Source organism: Equus quagga, chromosome 11 (assembly GCF_021613505.1).
Source record: "Equus quagga isolate Etosha38 chromosome 11, UCLA_HA_Equagga_1.0, whole genome shotgun sequence".
Taxonomy (NCBI): Eukaryota; Metazoa; Chordata; class Mammalia; order Perissodactyla; family Equidae; genus Equus; species Equus quagga.
Genome location: NC_060277.1, coordinates 53,398,779 through 53,419,517, shown reverse-complemented (window position 1 = coordinate 53,419,517; position 20,739 = coordinate 53,398,779). Strand labels below are relative to the sequence as shown.

The following is a 20,739-nucleotide window of genomic DNA, read 5'->3' as shown; positions in this document are numbered from 1 at the left end:
CACCACCAGGTATGTTCCACTAGGAATGTATGTTTAAATCACTGTGTTTTAAAGTTGCTTGAAATTATTCCTGGTTGGCAATTTCACCAGCTGGATGAGTTAAGTTTATTTATTTAACTTTGTTTTTTATTTTGAGGAATTGCTTTTTTTAAAAAAAATGTTTTACTTAATTTGTTTTATAATTATGCAGAAAAATATTTATGGGATTCCAAAGTCAAATCTACAAAAGAAGTTTTATTCAGAGAAATCTAGCTTTTGTCATGATTCCCTCTATCTCTTTCTCTTTCACCTACTGGCAGCCTGTTTTGAAAATTGTATGATTTGGCCTTCCATTGTTCTTTTCTTTTTCTAATATAAGAGTATACTACCCTTCTTGGAGAAAGCATCCACACTGTTTGCCACCTTGATTTTTTCACTTAACAATATCTTCTATAGATCACTCCACAGCAAAATATTTGAGATCTTTATCTCTTTCATTGCCACGTATTCCAGGGAATGGATGTACTGTAGATATTCAGTTGATCCCCTAGTGATGAGTAGAGGTTTCTCCCAGTCTTTTGCTATTATATGTAGTGCTTCAGGGGATGGCCCTGTGCCTTGGTGGTTAAGTTTGCATGCTGCACTTCGGCAGCCCAGGGTTTTGCCAGTTTGGATCCTGGACGTGAACCTAGCACTGCTCATTGAGCCACGCTGAGGCGGCATCCCACATAGCAGAACTAGAAGGACCTACAACTAGAACATATAGCTATGTACTGGGGACTTTAGGGAGGAGAAGAAAAAAGAAAAAAGAAGATGGTTGGCAACAGATGTTAGCTCAAGACCAATCTTTAAAAAAAAAAACAGTGCTTTAATAAAGCCTTGTGCTTATGTCTTTACAGTACGTTTGTGGGATAGATTCCTAGAATTGTAGTTGGTATGTCAGAGGGTAAATTTATGTGTAATTTTGCTAGATATTGCCAAATGCCTCACTCATAGGAGTTACCATTTGGCATTCTCGCTAATAATGTGTGAGAGTTCCTATTTCCTTGTAATCTTGGGGAGTACGGGGTCAAACTTGAGTTTTTGCCAATGTGACACAGCACTCTCTTCGCATGGTTTCTGTAATTATAGTTGAATAGTATTTTAGGGACTTTTAAATTTACTTTTTTTCCTCGATCTTTGTGGATTTTTTCCCTTGCACAACATCTCTATGTTGTCGTCATTTAGGGAATTCATAGAATTTGAAGTTTTTCTCTTAGTACTCTACAAGCTTTTCTTTATAAAGTTATCCTGAAAGCCTGTGAAGTTTTCGCGTTGCAGTCTCCTCCAGCTCCTATTGTACCGCCTCATCTCCCTACAGTGCTGCGGTGTGCGTGCCCTTGGCCGGCAGAAACGTAGTGAACTTTGTAGGGAGAAATGAAAAGCGCTTTCTATCACTGGCTTCTGTGACATTGGAATCCAATTTTTGTGTGTGTGGGGGGGGGTTTATTCCTTGCAGATGCTGTTAATTTTTTAACAAATAAATGCTTTATTACACATGGTTTTTTCAGGGGGTTTTTTGCTGAGAAAGATTCACCTTGAGTTAACATACGCTGCCAATCCTCCTCTTTTGTTGCTTGAGGAAGATTAGCCCTGAAGTAACATCTGTGCCAGTCTTCCTCTCTTTTGTGTATGGGATGCTGCCACGGTGTGGCCAGTGAGTGGAGTAGGTCTGCACCCGGGATCCAAACCTGCAAACCTGGGCCGCTGAAGTGGAGCACACAGAACTTAACCACTACACCACAGAGCCAGCCCCTTACTACACATTTTGAAGGATGTGGATGTTGATAATTTAAAATAAAACTTTCATGACACTTATCTGTATGTAGTGATCTCCAAAGAAATTCTGATTTAATACTCAGTATCATCTATTGTAAAAATACATGTACCATCTCCTCTTTAACAGTTGGAAATTTTATATTATGCCTTTTTTCCCCTTAAATTCATATTTGTGTTCAATTTTCCCACAGAATTTTAACTTCATATATGTATTTGACTTCACATGATTTATTTTTGTGATTGAAAATCTTTTAATCTTTTAGGATTGAAAATTTCTTAATCTATCATACTTTACTGTAATAAAATGATAAACATACACTGAAATTTAACTTTATTGTTCCTGTTGCTAAAAAGTTCTAAGTATTAATTTTTTTTTTACCGGATTGAGTTATCTTTATAATTAGTAAACCTGTTGTGTACAATTATATTAGAAATGCATCTCAGAATGGATGGTGCTAATGTTTTCTGTCTTTATTCATTTAGTTCCCGTATCATTCGTTTCTTTCCTTTTGAATTAAATGTCAAAAATCACATAGCAATCTAACTTTAAAAGTTAAAAGTAATTTGTAATCCAGTCATTAGAGTCATTTGTTTTCTGAATTTTGGGGAAATATACTAGTGGCTAGAAATTACACTTGTTACTTTTAGATTCCTTTATTTTTTTAACCAGATGGTCTCAGAAATAATTGGAAAGATTGAAATTTTGTTAATTTCAGGATGCTTTTGCCAAAACAATATTTTTTGTAAAATGTGTTATATTTTTGGTTTGTGTATATTTTTCTTTAAAACTTTGGAACTGCATATTCAGCTCATTTAGTCTATGGAAAATATCTACATATAATGTATTTGGCAAGGCCAATCCACATAGTCCAGCCATTCAATTAAAACAGATGTACTATTTATCTATAAAAGTCTGTTTTCATTTTTCATTTCATATATACATGTTAATTTGCATCTTTATGACAACCATTTCACTGCAGAATTCTAATGTAGAAAAATATAGGCGTGGTTTTGACCTGAGCTTGTTACCTGGTTGTACTAAGGCACAGCAGATTTCAGTCTTTTTTCTAAACTTAGGCTTTCTTTGAATTATTCTCACTTGATTTTGTCCTTGAGGCAGTGCTTTTCTTGATAATAATTGGAGTAGAAGACAAAAAATTAAAAATAGAACTGCCATACGATCCAGCCATCCCACTACTGGGTATTTATCCAAAGAGCTTGAAGTCAGCAATCCTGAAAGTCCTGTGTACCCCAATGCTGATTGCAGCATTATTTACAATAGCCAAACATGGAAGCACCCTAAGTGCCCATCAACAGACGAATGGATAAAGAAGATGTGGTATATATATACAATGGAATACTACTCAGCTGCAAAACAGAACAAAATCATTCCATTTGCAATAACATGGATGGACCTTGAGGGAATTATGTTAAGTGAAATAAGCCAGCTAGAGAAGGATAATCTATGTATGACTCCACTCATATGAGGAATTTAAAAATGTGGACTAAGAACAGTTTAGTGGATACCAGGGGAAAGGTGGGGGGGTGGGGGTGGGCACAAAGGGTAAAGTGGTGCACCTACAACACAAATGACAAACATTAATATACAACTGAAATTTCACAAGATTGTAACCTATCATTAACTCAATAAAAAAAAATAATTGGAGTAGAAGATACGAAGTCATTAAATGCAAATTTTCATCACTTTTGCTTTTCCGTTTTGCAATATAGCTGAATTAAGAAAATCCTACTTTAGTTCACCTTTAACAGAAATATATATAACACGGAAAGACATGAGGCCCTAATTCTATTTTATGTGCCAAAAGAGATTCCAGATACCAATATTTCAAATTCTTCTTTTCAGGAGTTTTTAGGGTCTAATACAATAGGTGAGATTTATGTCTTTCTTTTATAAAGTGGGAAAAGGTCTGTGAAAAGGGAGATGGGAAAGGAGATATTATATGATGCCTTTTCTACAGAGGCATTTTAACGTAAATCAGTTGTAAGAAAGGGTAAAAATGGAGATGAGGATTTAGGAATTAACTTCCTCTTAAAACTCTCCTTGCCTGTTTGTCATTTAGAACGTCTTTGTGTATCCCAAGGGTATACTTATCCCTTGGTTTTTAACGGCTTGTGGGTCATATATAGGACTATATGGATCATTGGTTTAAACTAGTATAGACCCTTTTCTCCATTTGAAAATGAGTGTGGAATTAGGAGAAAGCCTTTATGTTGGTTCAGAGTATCTTAGTATTCTTCCCCTTCTGTTTCATAGAATAATCTCTTTGCCTTTGGGCTTCTGATGTTTTATTATACCTCTTTAGAGAAAGGATGCACGTCTTGTATTCTGAAAAAATTTTAGCCATTATCTCTGTGGATATTGCCTTTCCCCATTATTCTTTCTGGAACTTTTATTAGACATAATAAGACTATCATTTTTTTCGTATCTTTTAAACTTTTATATATATAAGAAAAAAAGGATAAAGGGCAAAGGAAAAAATCATCCCTGTACCATATTGTAATTTCCTCAGCTCTGTCTTTCAATTCACTGACTTTTATCTTCAGTTACTTCTAATCAGCTATTTAATCCATCTGTTTTTTCTTTTTAAGAAAATTTCAATGACATTTATTTGTAGAACTTCTATTGGTTCTTTTTCAAAATTTTGTTTTTTCCATAGTGTCTAGTTCTTTCTTTACTGTTTCTGTTTGTTTTGTTTTTAAGAATTTAAATGCCTTTAATGTGCATTTTTAATGTCTCTGATCATTTAATGGATTCTTTCAGGTTATCTTATTATCTGAGTTCCTTAGGTGCTAGGTTTCCCAAATACTTGTTTTTTAGTTAAATTGACTGTGATGTGTGGTAAATTTGGGTGGAAGATACATCACATATTGATAATTTTTGAACATTTAGCAATCCCAATGAAATATTCAATCATGCAGCAAATATATATTGAGCACAGTATTCTACATACTAGGGAGCAAAGCAGACAAGTTTCTTGTTCCTTTGGAGGTTGAATTCTAATAACTGGCTATATGCCCATTAGTTCTTTAATGATTAATGTTATAATTCAGGGCTTGGCAAACCAAGGCTCACCAGCCAAAGCCAGCCCACAACGTATGGTCTATGAACTAGAATAGTTTTCACATTTTTTAAATGGTTGAAAGAAAAATCAAAAGAATACTATTTCATGACATGTGAAAATTATATGAAATTAAAGTTTGTTTCCGTAAGTAAAGTTTTATTGGAAAACAGCTATGCTCATTTGTTTACATATTGTCTGTGACTGCTTTCATGCTACAGCAACAGATTTGAGTTATATGGACAGAGTTAGTAGTTTCACCAGAGATTGTGACCCACAAAGCCTAAAACACCTGCTCTCTGGCCCTTTACGGAAGTTTGCTGATCCCTGTACTGTTGTTTATACTGTGTAAATGTCTTCTCTACAGATTAATATCTAATTGAGAGAAACAAATAGCTTTTTTGGATGGGTGGTGTATTAGAATAGTTAATCAGACAGAATGTCAGATTCTAGGCCTGCTAATAACTATCCACTTTATAGGATGGTTGTGAGAATTATGAGACTATGTAAGTACATGGCACTAGCAAGTCTGCCATAAATAGCTATGTTATCATTATTAAATACAATGTTATTGAGCTTTTGTAAACTGGTTTTCCTTTGTGCGTAATGATGCTTATCTGACATCAGTAGGCTTATGTTTGTAGTTGGTTGTGTAATCATTTGATTGTTTTGTGTTAATCCCTCTATCCACAGTAGTTCTCCTGATTTCCTGTCTGCATTAGCTGGAAGATTGTCTTAGGCTGGTAAATAGAAGGCAGAGGGGAAGGAAAATCAAAGCTTTTCAGGGACCTCTAGACTGAATATATTATCTTGCCTTTAGTAGTAGTATTGCTCTAAGCTGTGAGGTAGTCTGCAGTAAATGGCTCAGTTTTTACTTATTTACACCTTATTTCTCCCATTAATTTGATGTATGTACATTACCAGGTTAAGAGCAGAAATAAAATGAGGGAAAATAAAAATTATTAATTAGGCAGAGATAAGTAGATGTCAGCCATCTAAAGTAATTAACGTGTTTTAATTCAACAGTTACCTCTAAATTTCTGGCAGCTGGAATTGTGTCCTCTAGGTTTGTAACTCTGTGATAAGAGAATCTTTTACCAATTTATATCCTATGATTCTCCTATGGAGTGATTTTTTTTTCTTTCTTTCTGGGGCTGCCTTCTAAATATAATGGATGGTAAGGGAACCTTTTCTAAGGGCATTTGACAATTCTCTTAGAATTGTCCCTTAGAAAACACAGTAAGTGCTTTTCGTGAGATACAGTTATCTGACAGAGCTAGAAGTCCTAGTTGTCTGGTTGCTGACTGAAGTCAATATGGCTTTTGATAGTAACTTACAGGCAATAGAACTGTGAAATTTCAGAATTTGGCTTATATAGATCCTCTTGCTTTAATGATGGGTTTTGGATTGTCTGTTATTATGCCCAAATGCTTTCTCAAAAAGGAAACTTGAAAATGTATAAGCAGTTACTCAGAAATATGGTTGAATTAACTGAGTTATGTGCCTTATGTTGGCTGAGATAATTTTGGCTTAAACAATTTTTAAAAGAAGGATTAACTTTCTACATTTAAAGGAAGTTTTAGAAAATTTCTTTGATTTTGAGACGTTCTGTATGCTAATGATTGAGTCTTTTTTGGAATAACATTGTTTGTGTCCCTTCTTGTTAAGAATCAAACTTTATGTTTCTACAAACTACACTGTAGAAATTCCTTGTGCAGTGTGGTGTGGAAGGCGTAGGCTTTGGAGTCAGACCAGTCTTTGTTCAAATCCATTTTACTATTAGACAGGTTAGCTTGCTTTTAGGCTCCGTGGTCTTTATAGCACAGGGACAGTGTTTCAGGGAAGTTTAAGCAGCGTATGGTCGGAGATGTTGAGCAAAGAGAACTGAAGTGGGGATTGAGTGTATTAATCCTGTCAAGTAATTGGCCTGATGTTTCAGGTTCAATTGTTAGATCCCAGTCTGAAGACCTACTGAAATGTATAAAATATGGAGATTAAATGAGATATTGAATATAAAGTAATTGGCATAATGCCCATTTATGGTTAACACTCAATAAATGTTAGTTGTAAATATCTATAGAGAGAAATGAAATTATATAATCAATCTTTAATGGAAACTTTGCTTCTAAGATTCTTAATAGGATATATATCAAAATCACCTGGAGCACTGGCTCTTTGTTGTTAGTGTGCGTCAGAATCATCAGGAAGGCTTATTAAAACAGATTGCTGGACCCCACTTCTAGGGTTTCTGATTTAGGAGATCTGGAGTGGGGCCTGATAATTTGCATTTTAAAGTGTTCCCACGTGATGCTGATGCTGCCAATCTAGTGACCACACTTTGAGAACCATTGTCTCAGGGCATTTTTTTCAAAATAATGTAGGATTAGGTCTAAGTTACAGTGACTGGATAGGCCTAATTTTTCTCAGCTGAATGTGGCTTAATGACCAATTATTTATGGTAAAATAATTTATAGGCTTTCATATTGAAGATACCTATGTTTCTAATTGAATGAGAACTAACAGTTATTGAATTCCTATCTTTCTGCCCCTTGTATGGCTAGGCAATGTGTGAATATCTTTGTTACTGCATGAAATAACTCCATGATTACAAGGAAAGTTGCCTGGCTAGAAAGAGATAATAGGTCTATTTGATTCCTAAATTGTGATCTTTGCATGGTAAGACTACGATTTCTGTGGAAAAGGGTCATCAAATGCAGAAGTGATTGTATTCTCCTACTAATGGAAATGAGAATGTGATAATTGCATATCTTTGTCCCCTGTAGTTCTGTTCCTGTTATCAGTTGTTTCTCTTGGTGGTTTTTTTTTAAAGATTGGCACCCTGAGCGAGCATCTGTTGCCAATCTTCTTTGTTTTTTTTTTCTTTCCTTCTCCCCAAGACCCCCCAGTACGTAGTTGTGTATTCCTTCTGGTTCTACTATGTGGGATGCCACCTCAGCATGGCTTGACGAGCAGCACTAGGTCCACACCCAGGATCGAAACCGATGAAACCCTGGGCTGCCTAAGCCAAGCACGTGAACTTAACCACTTGGCCACTGGGCTGGCCCCTGTTTCTCTTGGTTTTGATCACATTGTCTTATTTCTTTATGATCCTGCTTATGAATGATAAATATTATATACGAAAAATCATAGAGATAATTTGATTCCTAGGATAATATTTTCTTCCTCTAGAGGGGATGTATTGTTTACTTCTAGCTAGTGACTAGGAGCATTAGCAATCTCAGATCTCCTTAATCCAGTGGTTCTCCAGATGTGGTCCCCTGATCAGCAGTATCAACATTACCTGGGGACTTGTTACAAATGGAAATTCTCAGGCCCACGCCAGACATACTGAATCAAAATAAGCTGGACAGGTCAGACACAGCAGGTTTTTTTTTTTAACAAGTCATCCAGGTAAATCTGATTTGCTCTAAAATTTGAGAACTACCTCAGTTGAACTGGAGGTTGAGTTGAGATTATTGGAAGCTGGATCTCAATGTATGTGAGGGCAGTTATAGTTCTAATTCACCCTTATTAAGAGGCTATCATCCTAATCCAAAGTTTGAGATGTTTACGAGGCCCTCCGTACTTGGTGGATGTTGAACTCCACTTTTTGTCTCCCTGGCTCTTGAGTCTAAGTTTAGCTTAGCTTCTCAGCCTCACAGCTGCATCTTCTGGAATCAACAGGTGCCTCAGGTCAAAATACGAATCTGGGCTCAGATCTCTGAGTTTCTTCTTCCCGATCTTAATTCTTCATTCCTCAAACAGGGTCTTTTTTTTTTATTTTGTCTGGCTTTTCAAGGTGTTTTCAGAGAGTAGAGGGAAGATTGATCTGTATTGCCCAATCTGCCATTACCACAAGTGGAGGAGTCTGAAGTACTTGGCTGTAAAAGATTAGAAAGGAAAGAAATATCTCAAGGAGGAGAAAGTGATAAGCAATGTGTCAAAAATAGGTCTTTCTGGAATTTTGTAATCTAGATGTACCTAAAAACAAGAATGATGCTGGCACAATGAACTATCTCCTCTGGAGGACTTTTGTGGGAGATAATATTTTAGGGAACTGTTAGGTTTCTGTAGACATAATCGGGGGAAACCAGCCAAGTTCCTATCTTCTTATGATTATATTTTCTTGTAAGAGTAAAAAAGAAAATAAAGTTATTAGACCATTTCAAAAAATAAAATTAAAATACATAAGAATGATTTTTAAAGTGTTGTTTTGGGGAAATTATCACTAAAAACTGAGGGCTTTTGTCTTAACGAGTCTGAAAGCAGCTTTTAAATGTCTTGTGCAATGAATGTAATAAAAGTGGGTTTCTTTGTTGAGAAGAGCTTCCCAAGAAGTAGGCCACCCTCTTGTCATCCTGTGACCTCCCTAAAATGGTTGTTATTGATGTGTTTATATTATCATTTGCTACTGCGAAAGTCTGGAGACATTACTTCAGTTTCTGTGTTTGTATAGAAACTTTGATGCTAAAACCAAAGTCCTTGTGCAAGTTGAAATGACAGCTGATTGCCATATCTGCTGTGCTGTCCTGTGGATGGCGGCAAGGACTGCTGAGCCGGAGAGACATCTGTTTTTCACTCTCGGGAAAGAGCTATCCTAAGATCTTCTACCCTCATACCTTCTGCTTTTCTCTTTTAATTTTCTCAAATATCTTTGCCCATATTTAAATGAAAAAAAATGTATATCATAAACACCCTTGTTTCTACATATTTTTGCTGTCCTTAGACAACAAAAAGTATTACGGTTGAATTACTCTTAGATTTGTCCCACAGCCATCCCTCTTCTCCATCCCCAATAGCTGGTACATTTTCACTACTTTTTAAATAAATGGGTTTTCAAGTAGTTGATATCATATTATGGTGTTTATTGACTCTAACATTTATGGATCTTTTTACAGTTAAATCGTCAATCTGAAATTGTTGCTGCTAGTTCTGTTGATCCCTGGAAGACATGTGCAAGACGAAACAAGACTGAAAGTTTAAAACCTTTGAAAGGCAATGCAATTGGACTTAACATGCTGACCAACAATAAGAAATTGAGGTATAGGCGCTTCACCACACGTTCCTACAGAAAAGATACAGGGTTTGACACCGAAAACTAACCACCTCTATGGCCAATTGGCCCAACCTATGCCTTTTCTTTTCACTTTGTCAGTAGGGCCAAGAGGTACATTGATCCCAGTGTGTGGATTCTTGGCTTTGAATCTTAGGAGTTGGGTTGATTGCAGTGATTTCTTGGTTCTGAATAAAAATATTGAAAGAAAAATTTCCATAGGCTAGGATTTCATAAGATAAGATAAGAGCTTGCTTTCGTACAGGTAGTAAAACCATGGTCATAATATTAGAAGGAGAAGGCGCTATAGGGTGGGAGGGGGAGGGGATCATGTCTCCTTTAGGAGATGCCTATCGGTATTATCACAATAAGGGGCTTTTTTTTTTTTAAGATTTCTTATTCCTCTTCTTTCTAGATATAAACCATCTTTCCTAGTGGTTGTCATAGTAAACCGCTGTTACTGATATGATTGGGCTGTTAGATCTCCCAGAAATAGGGTTGAAAATCACTATTTCATTTCTCCTTTGTCAGTTTATAGATAAACAACTGAGGTATGTAAAGGCTAAGTAACTTTTGAGTCATTGGCAGAATCAGAAGTAGGATTTAGGACTCTTGGTTTTTTTTTTTTTTTTTACAATTGATGTATTTTATTTTTATTTTGGCATATGAGAAAACTTTGTAATACTCATAGTTTAAAAGCTTTTTTTATGGATAATCCCTGAATAGAGCATAAGGAGAGAAAATGTATCTGAATTAATGTATAGGAAATCTTACAGTGCAAAGCATTCTGTTAGGATTCCTGATTTCTATTCTAGTGTTCTTCTGCTCTTTATCTTCTTTCATGAACTGGATTGGAAACATTTCAGAGACAAATTCAGAAAGTGGAAAACTTGTAATGGACAATTTAACATGGCCAGCTGGGTTTATCTGTAAATACATATTTTTTTTAAGGTGGTGAAGGTTTTTTGTGCATGTGCTCAGATTTTAAAGGATTTATTTTGCATATATGTATGTAATTTTCAGGGGGAAATTACAAATTATTATTTTGTATATTTGAATTTTTGTATATTTGAATTCAAATTCAAATTATTCTTTGTTTCTTGACTCTGCAGTGAAAATACACAAAATGTGTCGCTGTGTTCTGGAACTGTGGTTCATGGTAGACGTTTCCAGCATGCTAACGCGCAGAAATCAGTAGTGAAAACAGCAGCCCAAAGGTAAGGGCTCTAATTGCCTTTGTTTAGTGTATACATACCATCCTCTTTAATAGGAGTTTTTCGCTTTTTCAAAACAGAAAAATTTTTTTTACTTTGTGGAACTTTACTGTGTCCATTGTCTATAAAGATATTCATGTCTCTGACATAATTCATGTCCTAGAATTTTATTATTTTATATGTGCTTTTGAATACATCACCTTCTATAAATACTTTTTAAACAAAAGCCATTCTATTGTATTATAGTCAAGTTAAGCTGATTTTACAACATTGACCTTACAACATTTGACAGAGAGATCTTCAGCTGGTAGTTTAGCTGAGGAGTAAAACTACAGTTTATTACCTTACTTACTTTGTAAGATTTATAGAATTTCATCATATCAAAATAAATCACATTATGAGTTTCAAATGTTTGAGAAAATTTTGTGTTTTAGTAGATTTGGATGTTCTCATTGATGGTGAGAGTACTTTTTGAACCTTGAAATAACAAAAGTAACAGTGGGGAAAGCTTGGTGTTTTAAATGCTTTTGAAGTTTTTGTATAACCACTTTTGGATGCTTATGAAATTTTAGTTGAATTTTAGTTCTGAATCAGAGTCTTAACTTAAGAACTTAAGAAATTCTTAGGCTGTAACAGTTAAAGAAATAATCTCTTTATTTCTTGCATTATGGATAATTGTATAAAATTTTTTCATAACTAGTAAAATGTGCTAGATGCTGTTCTTCATTTTTTTTAAATGTCATTTTAGACTGCTGCTCATTCAGAAAATGTGTCCTGATTTTTCTTAGAAACCCTTGCTGTATTTGATATTTACATAGATTTGCTATAACGTCAATTTTTGACTTAGAAACATTAAATCTTTCTCATACTTTAGGATAATAAGAAAATCTTTCTTTTGCTTAAATATGTTATCATAGTTTTCACATGAGATATTTGAGAAATTCAACTAAAAATACAGGAGAAGTTACTGCACATACCAAAAAATTGGTTTGCCTTACTGTAAAATACACAAACAAATCAAGTCCTCCGGCCAACATGTGGCACAAACGTGAAGATAAAGAATAAAAGGAGAGTAACTGGGGGGTGAGGGAAGAAGGAGAGACACACACTTCCTCATGCAGTGATCACATTGATTAGAATTCATCGCTGATAAAGAAGTATCTTCTTTGATATTCTGAAGCTGTGGGCTAAGTTGAAATACTCATTTAGAATCAAGTGACATAGTCTACAACCACAATTATTGCTTTTGAAGTTTCTATTAGTTTGGAATTATTTGCACTGTGACCTGTTCTCCCCAGCCCGCCTTTCCTCATTGGTAATGTTGAAAAGCTGATTCCAGTCTGGAAATTGGTTAGTGGTTTGTTTTAGTCTAGGTCTTGGCACCTGTTATACCTTGCGTGTTTATCACTGCTCATCTGCATAAAAGATCAGATTCTGTTAATAGGAAGTGGTGTTTATTAGTAAAATACTGTTTCTTTAAAAAAAACAAACCTGAATTAATTTGTATCTAAAGAAACAACCCTGAGTGGAAATACTTGGCAAGAACAACTAAGAACAGTAAGGAAAATCGTAGAGTCGAGTCAGCAGGACAGATTCTATTTATGTTTCTCTTATTTACAGAATAAGCATTTCTTATTCCTACCGCAGCCTAATGGTCATTAAGAAGATTTTTAAGTTTGAAGACAAGTCATTGAGAGTTTTTCCAGTTTCCCTCCTTCAAAAACTTTGTGATTTTATGTTACATACCAGGCGTAGATGAGGTACAGAGTAGTCAAAGGTGAATATGACAAAGTCCCTGCCTTGAAGCTTAAGTTTGAGGAGGGTAGAGGACAGAAAGACAGGTCAACAAGTGATTGCATGGTAAGTGCAGTCATAGAGCTGTGCAAGGTGAATGTCGTACTGTTTCCAGAGAAGGGAGCAGCGAAGAATTCACAGAGGAGTAGTAGAGAAGCTTTTGAAGAGGACATTCCGTGCAGTGAGAACCCCATCTTTAAAGGCATGGAGAAAGCCTTCATCTAAGGCTTTAGGTTGCAATCAAACCTGTGGTTTTAATTCGTGTAGTATTGGCACAATGGGCAGCCTCAGATGAGGGTGAGCACACTGGCTTTTACAGCTTCTCCTGATTTTTCTTATTTTCTCAACTCTTAATTTGAAATTAAAGGAAATGCCACCGTTTGGTAATTCACACACAGACTATTCTTGGGGTGAGTGATATAACTTGCCTTTTAAAAGCATTGTGAAAAATTTGTAGTTCTTTAGTAAGATACGGGAACAAGGACGTCATACCTTTTTAATCCAAAAGGAGTGAATGAAGATTGTTAAAATATCATTAGCTACTATTTGGCAGAATATTATGATTCCAATCTGTTTTCTTACTGCTATTCCAAATGTCAATTTAACTCATATTTAAAAATAGGGTGTTCATATACTAAAAGTGAGGGAGGAGGATAGTGTTAGTATGGAAAAAATGAAATACATAAATTTTTAAAAATCTATGTAACTCTATACCATCTCCACCCTGACTTTAATCAGACTTGCTAAAAGAGTAAACTTACTGGTTTATGTTTCATTTACATTATCACTTGTTTTTGTTTTTTATTAAGGATAGGTGAAAAGACTTCTAAGGACTATAGGGGAAAACAAGTGTCTACAACAGCATATATAATCCATAAAAGGGAAAATGGACTCCTGGAATAAGCAAGATTTAATTGTTAATTTAAAACACCCCTTTGAAAGAATTTTTCAAGTCCTAAATCAGGTCATGGATACCAGAATCAATCAATGAGTGTATCTTTTTTCCTCCCCTTTTTTTAAGTTTTAAGAGCACTAGTACAGCACTAGTTCAAGAATGAAATAGTCCAACAAGAATGTAAATTGACAGTTTTACAAAGTCCTATGTTACTAATAAGGGCTTCCCTCCCAATTTTTTTAAAAGCTTTCCTTTTTTCTTTTTAAATATGTAAGCTCCTTTAGGGCAGGACTTGATGATAAACACCTTTGAGGAATCTTTTGGCAGTGCCATGACTTATAAATTAGATGTCCTATCATAATAATGCATTTTCTCAACGATAAGAGAAATGAGCATGGGTGTATATATAGGTTTTGTTTTGTGTTTTATTTTCTTCCTAACTCCCTTGGTTATTGGAAAGAACTAAACCTGTTTCTTCTACTGCTACTCTGTCTTCTGCCTCTTTCCTTTACTGTATGCAGGTGAGTTTAAAAACAAAACAAAAACAAGAGAGTACTAAACTCTTCTCATTTCTTGGGCACAACACTCTAGAGTTGGAAATGGTTAGATTAGATGTTAATGCCAACTTTGGGCTTTCATTTTACTTTTCCTAGAAATATAACTCCCTAAGAAATAAATATGTAAGATAAGATAGACTATATTTAAACTTTCATGTTTATATAAGTTTTGCTTACTCTAGTAGGGGGTGATAATATTCCCTCATTTTTCTGTCATTTATCCAACAAATTTATTTTATACAGGTTATCCCTTTTTTTAATAGCAAAGGTAGAATTTCAAATATGATATTCATGTAAGTTTATAATAATTCTTTTCCGCAGTATTGAAAATTTTTTTAAAAATAAGTGTTTCTTTTCAGTGTTGTTTATGTAAAACTAAGCACATTTCTTTTTTCTTAATTTGCTAGGATTAAATTGATACTTTGCTGTGTGCTCCAAACAGTAGTTAATATGGGGACTTGGGGATTTTATAAACTATGTTTTGCTTACTGTTGGTTCTAAATATTTAATGACTTTTGTAATAAAGAAGAATAATTCTGGGATGTGAATCTTATTCTAAACTGGGAGCTTTTGTAATTTTACTCTTGAGTAATTGATATTGATAGCTTTTTAGATTTTCCATGAACTATGGAGAAGGGTGGACTTTTTATACATTAGACTTTTGATTAGAGGCCATGATTTTAAATCTCAGGCCTTTCCTTGTGTCCCAAACCATATACTGTATTTAATCTAAGGCTTTTGTGCAAAAGTTACAACCTGAAAAATTTTTTTTTCTTATTCAGAAGTAAATAATCATATCTGGTAACAGGATTGGAACAACTAAAAATTTTACGCCCTTCAGGAAATTGTATTGTTCCTTGAAGACTGTTTACATAACTACTCTAAAATAGCGTACGCTCAAGTGTTTGCTGGGTACATAAAGCTCTTTCAAGAAGTTTCCATATATCTGTACATCCTTTTTTCTTCCTTAAATATGTTTAGATATAAATTATTTCCTGTATTGGCAGAATTTGAAAAACAGTTACATACCTGACAAGATTCAAAACATGTGACATATATAATGTGTTTAAAACAAAGTAATCACATTAGAGTTTTGCCTTATTGACTGCAGTTACTAAAACTACAATGACGTATCAAAAATGAGGTCTTGCCTCTTACATTTCTTTTCTTTTTCATGTTTTAAGCAGTCTGGACCAAAAGGAAAGGTAAGCTTAATATTGATGAAATTAGAGCATGGATATAACAGTAAAATAACAGATTATTTATATGCTTTGAAAAATATCCATTGAATTAAAAGCTTATTAATTATTTTAATAAAAGGAAACATTTTAATAGCACAACATGATATTTGACTTATGTGGATAGTGTTTCGCCATAATTCTCAATATATATTTTTCCACGAATGATTATTTATTTATACCGGTGGATGACTACTCTTTTTTTATAAAATAGAATATTTCATTGCTTAGTAGTAAAGTTGCTTTCAGCTACATCATTAAAATCTTTCTTGTTTTATTTTAGTGGTAATGATTTTGGTTTTACACTTCAGAAGAGTGAGGGGGAAAATGGAATTAGAATACCTTAAGCTTTGATTTAAAACTCTAAACATGAAATGTATTCCTATTTTGACCCAAAAATTTGTAACAGAATTTAATGTCACTGTTCCCTTTGTATAACAATGGCACACACATCATCCTTTAGCAGAAATGTTGAATAATGTAAACAACTGGGAAACAAGTTTTGAAGAACACACATTTCCTTGCCTAGTGAAGTGACTATAATTGCTCTAATCCAGGGTTCTGTAAGAATAGCTTCTCTCCTCAGTGGGGGTCTGTGGAGTTTTTTGTGCATGTGCATTGCTTTTTTCCTCCACTCCCCCACAAACAAGTTAACGCCCTTGTATTAAACAAATACTTTCATGTAATTGGTGAAGGTCAAAACGGGATATTCTATAATTTTGTTTAATTATATAATTTTAACTATAATTTTGTTTAAAGCTGTAGAAGAGGCAAAGAGGACTCCTTGCAGTATTTTATAAAATGCGCATATTTCATCTTCATGAACCCCAAGTTTCTGAAATATAAATTTAAAGATGATCCTGTCAGCAAAAAGATAGGCTTATTTTATCATTCTGAAAAACTTGACAATTCCTCCATGTTTTAAATCAAAGGGTTGTACAAGTATTTTGCTACCTATCTCCTGAGAAAGAAAAATTATTTCCCATTGTGCCTATTTTTCTTTTTGAGTAAATCATTATTTCTTGTCAGATGCGGATGAATCATTTTATATCTTTTAAATTTCTAACTTGTAAGTGCCTATATATTTCTTGAGAGGCCATTAATAAGATGTTTTTAATAAAATTGATAAAGAATGTACATTATATAACTCACACATGTGAAGTTATGTAACTTCAGACAGACTCTTGTTTTATACAGAGAAATTGTTTCTGATATGCTATAGTAAGTAAAGTATAGGTACTGTTATGTTATCAGAACAATATAAAGATCGAAGATTATTCTCTTTTTCACAATAAACCCTTGGAGGGTTTATACCTAATTTTCCCACTGTTTTGGCTTCTTATGTGTATTTCTGTAGTGGAAACTTACTCATTGATACATTCAGCAAATATTTCAGTGACTGTGTGCCAGGCACTATTCTAGGGGCAGACAGAAATCCCTACCCACTTGGAGCTTACATTCTTATTGGAATAATAATGAAATAGGGGTCAGAAGATACAGAATTAAGTAACCAGCATTACAACTAGGCACATAACTTACTCTAAAATAGGGATGATAATATTTGCCCAATTGTGAAAGAGATTTGTGAGGAACAAGTAAGATTGTTATTAAAACTGACTTATACATTGTAAAATTTGAAAAATCTAATAGTAATAAATATTGAAATTCTTTCAGTCTTTTGTACTAACTACCAGGAACTAGACATCAAGCAGCAATTGTTTATAAAATACCTTGTAAAGAATACACCTGAGTGAGTGCTTTACTCAGCAGCTATTACTGGTCGGTTGAATTTAGCCCATTAACCCTTTGGATCCTTACTTAAAGTTATTTTGTGTTTGTCTTTGTCAAAGATAAACTGAGAAGAACTTTTGCCTCAGTAGCTTTTACTTCGTAAATTTTTCACGTAAGCCTTCCCTGCACCTTCGTATGAACACTAAGCCACATCTTTTTTCCTGACTTTTGAAGAGTAATAGAAGATTCTTTATCTTTATCCCTTCACTCTTGCGAGACTATAAATATCTGAACTAAATGATTATTTATAAGAATGGTTTATCTAACTGTTAGGTAGTTGTGGAAGGTTAATCTTTTCCAGGTTTTTTCCAATTGTACTATATACTCAGCACAATGATGTGTGTTTTAAATTTAAAACCAAGCTGGAATAAATAATAAATAAATAATAGTATTAGGATCCAGAGCTTGAAAACTTAAAAAATTTGCTGCCATTTTTCTTTGTTGTGGGTGACTGACTCGATTTCCTTTCTGACTCATGGACAGGTAGGTTGTGAATACAGTGTATGTGGTAACAACAGGAGTCTAGACTATTTAATCTGGTAATAGAACTGGGTTTTCTTCCCTCCCTAGATGAAGAATCTGTTGACCCATTATGAAACTGAATCACCTAGTGATTTTTAAATTTAAAATTTTTTAACTTATTTATTTTTTATTATAAAAGTTTGTGTTTATTGTAGAGAATTTTGAAGCAACAAAGAAGTACAGAAATGAAAAGAATACAATAAAAGAAAATAGGTGAAATACTAGAAATGTTTACTTAAAGGATGTTTGAAAAAATATTATAATTAGAGATTTTATAATTTTTTAAAAGCTCTCAAAATAAAAAATTACATTATTAGGATCTTGGAGCATTTCTTTCCAATTTATTTTCTATGCAATTTTTAATATAACTATCACGTGGAGTTATAGTGAAAGTGCAGCTGCATATTCTGAATTTTCACCTAACAGTATGTCAGAGCATTTTCCCCTGTCATTAAGTTGGCTTCTAAAGATGATTTTTTTTTTTTTTTTGAGGAAGATTAGTCCTGAGCTAACATCTGCCACCAACCCTCTCTTTTTTGCTGAGGAAGACTAGTCCTGAGCTAACATCTGTGCCTATCTTCCTCTACTCTATATGTGGGACTCCTACCACAGCATGGCTTGACAAGCAGTGCGTAGGTCTGCACCAGGGATCCGAACCGGTGAACCCTGGGCCACCGAAGGGTTCGAACGTAACTGCTGTGCCACTAGGCCAGCCCCTAAAAATGATTTTTAATGATTGCATAATAGCTTGTCCTGCTGATATACATAATTTATTTACCCATTTGCCCATTTCTCGTTTGTCGCCATTATATATGACACATTGATGAACGACATTGTATATAATCTCTAAATACATCTCTTAAGATAAATCTCTGGGAAAGGATTCTATGGACTAGCTTAGAAATGTTTTTAATGCTCTTGATAAGTGCTGCAAAATTGTTTTGCAGAGAGGTGGTATCAATTTATGACAGCATTATAAATTACTGTCTCAAGTTACCTGAAAATAGTTATATACAGATGATTCTGTGTTCCTTGGAATTATAGGGGAGTCATCTGAAACCTTAGAAATAATAAAAGAGTTGAGCAAGATGATAGGCTATAAGACTAACAGTATTAATAATTAGGTTTCCTTCATTCGCCTCTGATCAATTGGAGTATATATTGGAAAGACCAAAATTTTGTTCATTGTAGCAACTAAAATGAAATATCCAGTAATAGAATTAATGATGTGTAAATCTTATATAAATGTATCTAAAAAACCTAATCTGGGGCCAGCCCTGTGGCGTAGTGGTTAAGTTTGGCGCACTCCACTTTGGTGGCCTGGGTTCACAGGTTCAGATCCTGGGCACAGACCTACAGCACTCATCAGCCAGGCTGTGGCAATGACCCACATATAAAATAGAGGAAGACTGGCGTGGATGTTAGCTCAGAGCTGATCTTCCTCAAGCAAAACACCAAAGAGGAAGAATGGCAACAGAGGTTAGCTCAGGGCGAATCTTCCTCGGGACGAAAAAAAAGAACCTAATCTGAAGCATGTATTATGTTCCTGGTTGGCTATTTGATACCAGAGCTCCTTAAAATAAGGTAAGTTTAATGCAGTTTTAGTTAAAATCTCTGTGACTTTGTTGTTATTTTAAGAAATTTGACCAGTTGATTCTAAAGTTCATTTGGAATAGTAGATATTTGAGAAGCGCAACAAAATTTGCTGAGTTCTTTAAAAGAATTCTTTAAACTGAATTCTTTAAAAGAAGAATAATAGAGGAAGAGAAGAATGACTTGCGTAATAAAACATACTGTGAAGACGACAGTGATTTAATATGGAGACACTAGGAAAAGACTAGGAAGTAAGACAGTGAACGAGTCCAGGTGTGTACAGGTTCCAACCAGCCTGTCCAATCAATGAATATAAACAAGTTTGCAGTGCCTTTCAAACGCCTGAATTAGGATATTTGTACTTTGGCTGACAAATTAATATTTTTAATTTCTGTATGGTGGCCAGTGGTTCAGTTTTGACAACATTACCATCTTTGTACAGCAGTGTTTGTACAATTACTTGACCTGATAAATACACTTTTAATTACATACTGCCTTTTAGTTATGCACGTTTATTCATTCCAAGTATTTATCAAGTGCCTGCTATGTCTAGACACAAGGATACAGTGATGAACAAAACAGACAAGATCCCTGCACTCCTGTAGTTTACATTTTGATGGGCAAAGACCAATAATGAACAAGTAAAACATGAAATAAGTTCTGTAAAGAAGTATAAGTGGATGATGTGAGAGAGAGTGACAGTACTGTTTCTTTGGAAACTCTACTGGGAAGCTAACATTTAACCAAGGACTAAATGAACAGCTAGCCATGCCATGATCATAGAAATGGCTTTTCCAGATAGGGAAGAGGTGGTGCTTAGATGCTAATGCAGGAATGAGTTTGGCATGTTCAGAGAACAGAAAAAAGAGCCACTATGGCTGGAGCCTGGGGAGCAAAGGAGAAAATTTTATGAGGTGGATTTGATGAGGTCCCTTAGGCCCTAGATCATAAAAGGCTTTGTAAGATGATCTGAAGAGTTTGGATTTTATATTCATGCTCTCACTAGAAGCTTTCACGGCATTAAAGGTAGGGAAGTCTCGTTACCTGATAAATCTTTGAGATTAAAGAAAATCTTTTATATGTGATTTATAATTCGGCACAATTAAAAACTTAAGACAGCGGCATTCAATTAAGGCTAAGGATATTCCAGTTTCCAAATAGAGATATGCCACAAAGGAAAAGCAATAATAATCTGTGACTAAATA

General features: G+C 34.5%; 1 protein-coding gene across 1 annotated transcript in view; it reads left to right on the top strand.

Annotated features, from left to right (window-relative positions):
- SENP6 (SUMO specific peptidase 6) overlaps positions 1–20,739 on the top strand; it is a 91,486-nt gene that overhangs the window by 6,240 nt on the left and 64,507 nt on the right. Inside the window, exons 4-6 of the mRNA XM_046676264.1 lie at positions 9,776–9,918; positions 11,043–11,147; positions 15,575–15,595. Of these exons, the coding sequence (XP_046532220.1) occupies positions 9,776–9,918; positions 11,043–11,147; positions 15,575–15,595 (269 nt within the window). The remainder of the gene's footprint in view (positions 1–9,775; positions 9,919–11,042; positions 11,148–15,574; positions 15,596–20,739) is intronic.